This window comes from Temnothorax curvispinosus, unplaced genomic scaffold, assembly GCF_003070985.1.
Source record: "Temnothorax curvispinosus isolate PA1 unplaced genomic scaffold, ASM307098v1 QBEX01001039.1, whole genome shotgun sequence".
NCBI classification, from domain to species: Eukaryota; Metazoa; Arthropoda; class Insecta; order Hymenoptera; family Formicidae; genus Temnothorax; species Temnothorax curvispinosus.
In genome coordinates this window covers 8036-18380 of record NW_020210819.1, presented here as the reverse complement: position 1 = coordinate 18380, position 10345 = coordinate 8036, and the positions used below count along the sequence as shown (strand labels likewise).

The 10345-nt window shown below is 48.1% G+C and overlaps 2 protein-coding genes across 2 annotated transcripts; both read right to left on the bottom strand.

Annotated features, from left to right (window-relative positions):
• Positions 1 to 12: 12 nt before the first annotated feature.
• On the bottom strand, positions 13 to 849 carry LOC112459626 (the record flags this gene model as incomplete). Its single annotated transcript, XM_025023813.1, has 1 exon — positions 13 to 849. A coding segment is annotated over exon 1 (837 nt), but the record flags the coding sequence as incomplete, so codon positions are not given.
• A 6791-nt stretch (positions 850 to 7640) lies between these two features.
• LOC112459611 (DNA polymerase-like) lies at positions 7641 to 10085 on the bottom strand. Its single transcript, XM_025023788.1, has 2 exons — positions 9900 to 10085; positions 7641 to 9813 (listed from the first exon to the last, which is right to left on the bottom strand). The coding sequence occupies exons 1-2, from the start codon at positions 10010 to 10012 to the stop codon at positions 7665 to 7667; spliced, it is 2262 nt and encodes a 753-aa protein (XP_024879556.1). The 5' UTR covers positions 10013 to 10085; the 3' UTR covers positions 7641 to 7664.
• Between the last annotated feature and the right edge of the window lie 260 nt (positions 10086 to 10345).

The window sequence follows — 10345 nt, the reverse complement described above, 5'->3', positions numbered from 1 at the left end:
ATAGAGTTTTACGTTGGTCAAGTTGCAGTCGTCGAATCGGCTTGTGTCGGCGGACATGACATTCTTCCGACCCGTCTGCAGAGCGAAGACGACGTATCGCGGTTTCTCGAGCTGAGTCGCGGTCTTAATGGCCCACGAGTGCTTGGTCGTGTTCTGCAATAGGGGATACTCGTACAGATCCCACGAACGGAAACCCATACTTAGATACCGTCCGTCTTCCAAGGCGCGCAGCATCGACAGCTTGTTGATCTCGTTCAATACCACGTGAGGCATTCGCCATTGTATCTTGAGTATTTTGATAGTAGGCTCCAACGCGAGACTTCCCACCAGGGAATTGTTGTCGTTGCGCGCTCGTATCAAGATCAATTCGTGACGAGCGTTGATCACCACGCGTTTGTAATCCTCGCAAAATCCCAGTAACAAGTTGAGCGGTACGCAGAAATTGAAATATCCGTTCGGATTATTATGTGGTTCCCAGCCCGCGTTTCGCAGGATCACGCTTCTGTCGGACGATACCGTAACGTAGTTCTTGAGCGTGCTGGTTATTCCTACGTTTCTGCAACGATCAATCTCCATACCGTCGAGCTCGTATCGAATCTCATCGAACATAAACGCGACGCAATTAGTACGCAATACCACATTATCGACTTGGTCGGCTGCTCTGGTCACCGTCAATGTTCGTTCGATGTAAAGAAAACTTTCGCACGGCAACGTATACAAATCCTGCTGTTGTATGGGTATTCGTATCTCGTCGCTATAATCAAACGTTGTGTTGTACGTGTGAGTCTCGATCTTGACGATGCGATCGTCAAAGACCGGCTCGCTTCCGATGTTGAGAATTTCAGTCATCGTTCAGATGTTTCGCACCGCAAATCCCAGAGATTGTAAAAACTTAACGTTCGACGCGTTGAGCTTCTTTCTCGTCGCTTGTTTAACGCCACCGAATGTCGACTTGACGATATCGTCGATCGGTGCAGCCGTAAAGATATTACTGTTATCTGTCGCGTGCTCCGAGTCGTTCAACACTAGCATCTCATGTGTCGCGCGTACACTCACGCTCACGCATACACTGGCGCGTTATCGCTCTCGCCGCCGTACGTGCAATCTGACGGTGATCTCTTCTCCGCGAAAATCGAGCAATCGTCCGTCTTGATCCGTGACGCGTATCGTTAGATCCGTAACGCTTCGCGCGATGATTGGCAGGTAAATGATCTGCGCCGGCGTTTCCGATATCTTATATCCCGGTGGTACGCTCGGTGAAAATTCGTGTATCGTGTGAACACGTTTGCCGTTGCTGTACGCACCCGCGGTCACGTTACACTCCACGCGGATAATGTTTACGTTGATAATATTAATCGACGCGTCCGATTCGTGCCACTGTCCCGGCTGCAATATACGCTTCGACGAGAATCCCAGCAGCGATCCAACGTTGTTCGGTTTGTTAAAGTTCACTTTGAAAGCGCACTTGATCTCGCTCTTCATCGTATTGTAATTTGCGCGGAGCACTATTGGGTATTCCGCGGCCTCGTCTTCGTAGCTGTTCGCGCGAGCGGTCGCCTCTCGCGCGATATTCGCGACCGACGTACGATCATTGTTGGAACGATTTACGCGTCGCGGGCGTTTTCGTGAAATTTCGCGTTTCAAAAACTCATGTATGGCTCGTATCTCGTACGATCCCTCGGGAATCATAATTTCCGTGTCATCCTCGTCGAAATAAAATTTATTGTTCGAAGAATTCACGTTCGAAATCGTGTGATAAGTCTCGAAACACGTTAGACCGAGCTCGTAGTCACCGTCGCTCAGATCCACGGCGGGAAAATAGTGCTCCGCGAGGATGCTGCTCTTCCCAGTCAGCGTGAACGTTATAGACATGTCGGCGGAAATCGTTAACAAATACTGAGTCACCACGGCGCACTGTCAGGCTTTAAATTAGCGTCGATCGTCCGGAGAAATCGCAGGCACAATTGTCCACAGATGTTCTGATCGTATCGCTGATAAGACGTGCAATTGTACTCGATCTTCGTCACGCTCGGCCCGAAATATCGCACCAATTCTTTCGGCGGTCGAAGATTGCCGAAACTGTCGAAATATACGACTCGATCTTCCCTCTTCGCGTACGCTACCCAATGAGTACCGGGACCCGCTGCATCGTCCAAATTCACGATACCGCTCTCGTTTCGACGTACACCGCCGATCGGTAACGAATCACGCATGAAGACACCTCTGAAAAACGGTACGCGCATACGCCTTGCCAGTCGATTCAATTGTACGTTAGTCGTAATACCCGCGGGCATATTTAACGTCTTTTTAACGTTTTTTTTTTTATTTTCGACGCTACTCCTCGCCCGCGTTTGTGCGGGCCGAGATACAGTCCTCGTCCATATTTGTACGGAGCGAGATAAAGTCCGTGACCTTCCACGGCGCGATTGTGACGTTGCATCTCTTCCAGCTGACGCCGCGCGGCTTTGTTATCGTTCACGGCCTTTACGACTCCCGCCGCTCCGCCGGCCAGAGAACCGAGAACTCCCAACAACGGTAGAATCGGCAATACACCGCCTCGTTTCGCTGTCGGAAGTATCCGTTTTTTCATTAGATTTTTTTTCTTCACCGTTTTCGATTTTTTCGTTTTCAAGCCCATTCCGAGCTTCGTCTTAGCCTTCATGGTCGCCCAGACGGCTGTAGCGGCAGCTCTCTCCCCGAGAGTCGAATCTCTCGCGGTAATGCGTTTTCGCGCTTCCGCAGCGAGTATCTCGTCCGCCGCGTGTCTCTCGGTGAGATCGCGGTTACGCGAATAGGCTATGTCGTGCTCGCGACACGCCGCGTCCAATGGATTAATACCTTGATCGCCTCTAGCCAATCGTTCTCGCAAACGAGTTCCCGGACCGCAATACTGATAGCCGGGAATGTGCAGTTCGAACGAAAGTGCACCTATCGCGCGATTAAACAGGCCTCTACCTGTTTTTATTTTTTTCGTTGACATTCGCCGCAATCCTTTATCAATGGCGCGGGACCATCGATGTGCGTTCGCTGCCACGGTTGATTGTAATGTTCGTAACAGCGACGATATGCTTGAACCTCCAAATCCGCCTTTATATGTTCCGGAAGCTTGTCCCACACGTAGTGGACGTGATTGCCGCACGTTTGCAACAGAACGGCTTTCGGCACAAATTGCAGCTGTTCGGCGCTCAAGTCGCGAATATCAGAAGGTCTCGACAGTAGGACGAACATTTTTGCTACTGAGCGATTCGCGGTTCCGCTCGCCTATAAATAGACGTTCGAGTCAGCCAGAAAGTCAACAGTGTGGAAAAAAAATGAGATTCGTGCGACAACCGTTGGCGATTCGCGTGACGAATTGCGACGACAGATCACGGTCGATGGGAGGCAACGTGGAGAAACGCAAGCACGGTACGATGTTACCGACTACTATACGCGCGATCATTTGCGGCCCCTCGAATTGCGGTAAAACCAACATCTTGATAAGCTTGCTGGAAAGTCCGCACGGCGTACGTTTCGAAAACGTGTACGTATACTCGAAATCGTTGCAACAGCCGAAATATCGATATTTGGAGAATTTGTTGACATCGATCGACGAAATCGGCTACTTTACGTTCTCCAATAACAGTGACGTCATTCCACCGAGCGACGCGCGTCCAAACTCGATCTTCGTCTTCGATGACGTAGCGTGCGATAAGCAAGACTCTGTGAGAGAGTATTTCTCAATGGGCAGGCACTCGAGTGTCGACTTCTTCTATCTCTGTCAGACGTACGCGAGAATACCTAAACATCTGATACGCGACAACGCGAATCTGCTGATCCTGTTCAAACAGGATGGTACCAATTTGAAACACGTGTACAACGATCACGTGAATACCGACATGTCGTACGATGAATTTTGCGCGTTGTGTCACGATTGTTGGCAACAAAAGTATGGATTCGTAGTGATAGACAAGGACAGCGCGCTTTCGAACGGTCGATACAGAAAAGGATTTAACGTGTTCGCGATACCGTAAAAGCGATCAGTCGTTGCCGATACCTCGTCGGAGGTGAAACGTTAGCGTTACAGAGAGAAATCGACACTCTGCTTTTTCCGCGATGGCCGCGATCGACGGGAGCGAGAATATTCGCGAACGCGAGAAGGTCGTAAAAGAGATTGCGAAGACGAGTGATTCGATTCGCAAAAAACTTCGCGCTTTGAAGACCGGTAAGATCGAGAAGGACATTGAGTTGGACACGCACTTTAAACCTCTCATCGGGCCGTTGAAAAAGATCGTTGACAACTCGAGCTTGATCGCGGTGAAAAAAGAGGAGCCGACGGAGAGCGACGCTGACGCGAAAATCGAACCGCTATCCGTTCAACAGCGCGGGCAGGAGGAGGAGGATGCTACACCGAAGAGAAAGAAGAAACGATTAGACTCATGGTCGGATCTTTCATTGACGCGTAAATCTAATCAATCGACAGTACTACCGATAACCTCTACACCGATAACCTTTACACCGACGCAAACCGTGCAACGTACAAGTCCCGAATTTCTTGAAACCGCGAATGTTTTCGAAACCACGGACGACTCGATCAGGAAAACCGTTCATAAACGGTTGCAAACGTCGAAGGGTCGACAATGGTTTATAGAATCGTTGGAAGATCACCTGGGTCCACTGAGCCGAATTTACATCGCGTCTGTTTTGGGCGCCTCTCCAACGATAGACACCACATACGGCGTTTATCTCGGCAATAATGAATTGATGCTCGGTAATAAACGTTTTGACGTGGACAAAGCGGATAACATTTATATCGACGGCGTACGATACGCCGGCACACCCGGTATTTACGAGTTGATCTTCAAGAGAATGCCCGACGACGATATCTACACGGAAGACGATATGCAAAAATACAAGAGCATACTGTTGGCAACGAGTGCTCATAAATTCCAACACGATCCTAACAAGCGACTAAAGGGCAACGTGGGATACAAGTATACACAGGTAATCGCACCGTTGATGTCGACCGGATCCAAAAAGAAAAAATCCGGAAAAGGATTATTCGCGCCTCGCGCGATGACGCTAACCGACAATAAGATCGACTACGTGCACTGGGATGACCCCAACGAGCTGGTGGATCGTCTGCGATTGCTCGACGCTTCGCGTCAAGCTGGCAACAATGCCCACGACAACGAGATCATGTCGATCATCGAGGAACTTCGCGAAGCCGGGCTTATTATAAATTAAACGGTGCGACAGCGATCCGTTCAATCAGCGTCGAAATGCCGATCAACAAATTTGGATTGTTCGAGCACAGCGGAGACGCGACGAATGCCATTTCGTATCATCGGTGGAGCGGATTAATGAGAAATTTCGTGCGCAATAACGCTCTGTGTCGCACCGCCACGGACTTTGACGCAAGGTCGCGCAAGATTCGTCGCGTAGCGCAACCTGAGACTGACGGTGACGCGGTTAACAAACTGTACGTTGATCAATTCTTTAAAATGTTGAGCAATCAACGAAAAGAATCAGACGAGAAGCTGACTGCGTTCGAGCAAGATGTGCAAGCGTTACGGACTGCGATAAACAAGCTTCGACGTGCGAATATCGTTGAATCAGACGCGACAACGAACAACAATGGACAAACGGTTCAACAGAAACGACTATCGAAAGGCGACGAGTGAAGAGAAGCAACGGTTCATTAACGACGGCGAGGAACAGCAACGAACGATTCGAGAACGGTTGTCGGACGGCTGTTCAACGGTTCGAGAACGGTTGTCGAACGGTTCAAAAACAGCTTAAAAACGATTACGAGCGGTTTAGAAACAGCTGCGAACTACGCGGAGACAGGAAAGGCTACAAACGGCTAGAGAACGTCGACGACGACGACGACGATGAGTGGTAAGAAGCAGTTAACTGACGACGACGAACGACAACGAACGATTCACGAATGGTTCAGAAGCAGTTACGAACTGTTCAGAAGCGGTTATGAACTGTTCAGAAACTGCTACGAACGATGCATTAGAAGCAGAAACGGCGACAACGAAACATGAGACCGTTAAAATCGACCGATGTGGATAAAAATATCGAAAAGCGACGGTTGGTGGACGAATTGCACGCACCGGCGAGAAGAAATTTTCCCCGCAGACACGTCATAGTGCGAGGGTACGACGACCTGTGGCAGGCTGATATCGTCGAGATGCGTCCGTACTCGCGTTTCAACGGAGGCTACCACTACATACTCACCGTCATCGATGTGTTGAGCAAGTACGCCTGGGCCGTGCCGCTCAAGGGTAAAGGTGGCAGTGAGACAGCTGACGCTATCGCTGAGATAATTCGAGATAGCGGGAGGTGCCCTAGTAATCTACAAACCGACATAGGGAAGGAATTTTACAACACCGACGTGCAACGTCTCGTGAGAAAACACGGTATAAATCATTATTCCACGTATTCGGTGATGAAGGCGTCGGTCGTCGAGCGATTCAATCGCACGTTAAAAAACAATATGTGGAAAATGTTTACGCTCAATGGAACTTACAAGTGGGTCGACGCGTTATCGCGACTCGTGTCGGATTACAACGCGCGCAAGCATCGAACGATCGGCATGCGACCCGTCGACGTTACCCCCGCGATCGCCGAAAGACTCTTGGCTACGGTGTACAGCGCGATAAAGATCGCGGGCCCGGCAAAGTTTAAAACGGGCGACTCGGTACGCGTCAGCAAATACAAGACAATTTTCGAGAAGGGTTACACGCCGAATTGGACCACCGAGGTGTTTAAGATCGTTAAAGTGCAGCATACCATTCCCGTAACCTACCTACTCGAGGACTATCGTGGAAAATCCGTCGCTGGAGCGTTCTACGAGTACGAGTTGCATCGCGCGACTTATCCTAACGTGTATCTCGTGGAGAAAGTACTGCGCAGGAGGGGCGACGAGGTTTACGTGAAATGGCTGGGATTCGATGGATCACACAACTCATGGATACACAAGGACAATTTGATTTAATTCGTGCAAACTGTATTTTATTCTTAACATAAAAATGCAATATGTAATACATGTAAAATGTTTGAAAATATGAAATACATATAAAGTACGTAAAAAATATGAAATACACATGTGTCATATCTTTATTAATATTCATTCCAATACTGTAATATAATACTCACAATACGTTACGTTATACTATTACATACATATACTACTGCATACGTTATACTGTTACATACATGCATACATACATGCGTACGTTACAAAGGTATTCGGTAATGTCCCCACGGTAACGTATCGGTCGAATCTGGTATAACGTATCGCTTATCGTCGTACGGACTCAGAGCAATTTTTGTTTCGGACACGGTGTACACCTCGTGCAACTTCGATCGTATACAGGATTGCCGTCGAGTCATTTCGATCTCATCGTTCAAACATCGCGTGTAGTCGTCGAATGTGATGGTGCGCGCGATGACGTTACTTTTGACACCTTTCGCTTTTTTACAAACTTTTTTGCCATCGACTCGCAAGGCGTACATTTTCGCCCTAAGTCCAACGAATTCGGTCATAATGGCCCCATTGTTTTCATCCTTCATCAGGCCCGGCACTTTTTTATTGACGAGAGGCATATCATAAGCGTTATCTACCGCATAGTCACTTGTGTCGAACCGGGCTATATCATGTTTCTCGTACGCGTATTCTATTTCTCGTACGCGTCGTCGCACTTGATATGATAAATCAAACTGTCCGTGTCGGTATACATGATTCTACACGAGTCGCGGTACAGGGGAGACATGTATTCGTGGTGAAATTCGTACAGGCACACCTTTGACAAGTCGAGAATGCACATGCCGACGTAGATCGGTTTGTCGAATTTCACCTCGAGTTTGCGAAGTTCGATGGCTACCAGATTTTCAGAAAACACGCTACTGCTGTGGAAATTCGGTCGCGCGATCATTGCTTCCGCGCCGTATCTACCCTTCCACGTCGTCACTAATTTTACATCGACGTGGTTTCGTACATTCTCCATTGTTTTTCCAAAAACAGCGTTATTCATTAATTTATATAATGTTTTTTCGATCTCATTTTTTGCCTGTGTCCTGAATTTTGTATTGAGTTCGATGTAAGAACGGAGCCACTCAGATTGAGCGAATTGCAATACGCGATGTATTTTAGTGACGCGAAGGCCATGACGCATGCACTGTTGCAGATTGCGATAATGGATGACGTAACGCTCCTTATCGTGCAGTGTGGCGAGAAGTTTGTCCTGCCGTTTGCCGGGCGGTTTATCGCGCATCGGACAGAACGGTAGGTCAGCGTGCGCGTCATGTTTATCCTGCGGATACTCGAGATCGACCTCGAAAATATAGCCCGTAGGAGAATCCAAAGCGATCGCGTTAACGCCGAAATTTGACGCGTCTTCGACCCATCGAAACTCCGCGTAGGGCAGTGGCTTACACATCGCCCAGCCGTACAAGTTGTTGACATCGAAGTACATTAGGTACGACGACGGTTTCGATGAATCGTACGACTCCATATACTTGTTGTTGGCCTTCGCGTATCTGCCGGAACATTGACTCAGCCCGCCACGAATACCACGTTCGACAAACATGACCATGTCAACGTCGGTCAGCAGTTCAAAATTGATACGCGTATGTTTCAACATGGCGTCCCACGTAAAGCCTGGTAAAGTGTAGTAGTACGCGGGATCAAGTCCGTAACTCGCGACGCAGCTGTCGCGGAAATTTTCAAACACGTCGGCCAACAGCAAGACATCGGTTTTCAGGTATAGATCGCTGTATTCGCCCAGGGTTCGAACGGAGAATCGCTGCCATACGTTCGCGGCGTGCGCGTAATCGCTCTCGGATACGGTTTCACCGGTCAAGGAACTGTAAAATGAATCGCGCGGCGGTAAACACGTATCCTCCAGCTTTTCGACGCTGTCCACGTATTCGTATGGAAAGACACCTTTTCGCGTCAATAATTTGAAATCGTTGTCGGATAACGCGGAAAATTTTGAACGTATAATTTTTAATTTATCATTATCTAGGAAGGATGCCAATTTTGCGAGACTCGCGCTAAGAAATTTGTACGAGTCGATAAATCTTAACTGTATATCGTTTCGCGAATCAGATGTTTCCGCGGTGTCTTTCACGTGTTTAGTAAATGAGATGTACTTTTCCTTTGTTATAGGCAGTACATCGATCGTGCCTTCGAACGCGGCAGCTATCTCCTTGATAATAAAGTGCGCGTCATAGCTCGACAGATTGTGAAATATTACTGGGATGAAGTGAGAATTCTTATAATTCAGATTGCACGTCGAGTGTGCTGGACCTCTGTACCGCCCGGTCAGGTGGCAATGATCGCGCACTTTATTATCATCAGGCGCGAATTGTTGTTCGCATATATGACATTTCGTCGCGCTGTGAAATGTCTCCCACTCGTCTCGCGTTAGGTCTACCATGCATACAATGTCGGACAAGATGTTTTTTACGCGATGCGCCAATCCGTTGAGTTCCTCGACGAACCACGCGACACAGTCGTTATCGCGACGAAATCGATATGTCGATAACGTTTCGTCGTACGAACACTGTACGTAGTATGCTATACTACATACCCGATGATGTTGGTAGGCGTATGACGCGTGTTCCGTATCCGGTTGTGTCTTCTGCAGCACGCACTCCAGATCGGCGTACACCACGAAAGGAAGTCGCTCTTTCCTGCTGTGGTTCTTGAAGCTGAGCCACTTGTTGTCCTCGCTCGGTAGTCGGATTGCGCATTTGTTTACTTTTCGACATTCCACGGTGTGGGCTTCCAATTTCATGCTCGAACTAAAGTAGTGAAGACATCTGCAAAAATGAAACACAAATATTATAAATTTTTTTACAAAAAATATAAAATGATATATATTATTAATAAAAGTATAAGTACTTACCGATCGCAAAAGTACTTTGTATGTCCATGTTTATTAATTTGTGAGCTCACGAGGCGGGATAGATGTTTAATCCACGCGAAATGTCCAACATTGTCGTCTCGTGGGTCCTGCATGTACAGCAGATTCACATGTTTTTATGCAACACGTGCATGGAAAGTGCCCTATTACGCACGCTACGCGTGCGTGATAGACCACTTTCCAGGCACTTGCAACATAAAATAGGGAGTGTAAGCCGTGTGTAAACCGCGGTTACCGCACCCGGGAATTTTTATCTTACCTCACTTGTTACACAAATAACTATTTATCAATCGTGCGGTCGGTAAGCCGCATCGGGAGAACGTTTGAAGTCTTCTGTCCCTCGATGATATAGACATTGACGGATATATCGTTGAGTCGTTCGAACTGTTTAATTTGCCTCAACGTCATTGGGAACTCAATGTCTCGTA

What these genes read in the sequence shown, in the direction of transcription:
- LOC112459611 (XM_025023788.1), bottom strand. Translation starts at nt 10,012, where the DNA reads ATGCAGGACCCACGAGACGACAATGTTGGACATTTCGCGTGGATTAAA. An exon ending in ACAAAGTACTTTTGCGATCG is followed by an intron (nt 9,814 to 9,899) that starts GTAAGTACTTAT and finishes TCATTTTTGCAG; the next exon opens with ATGTCTTCACTACTTTAGTT.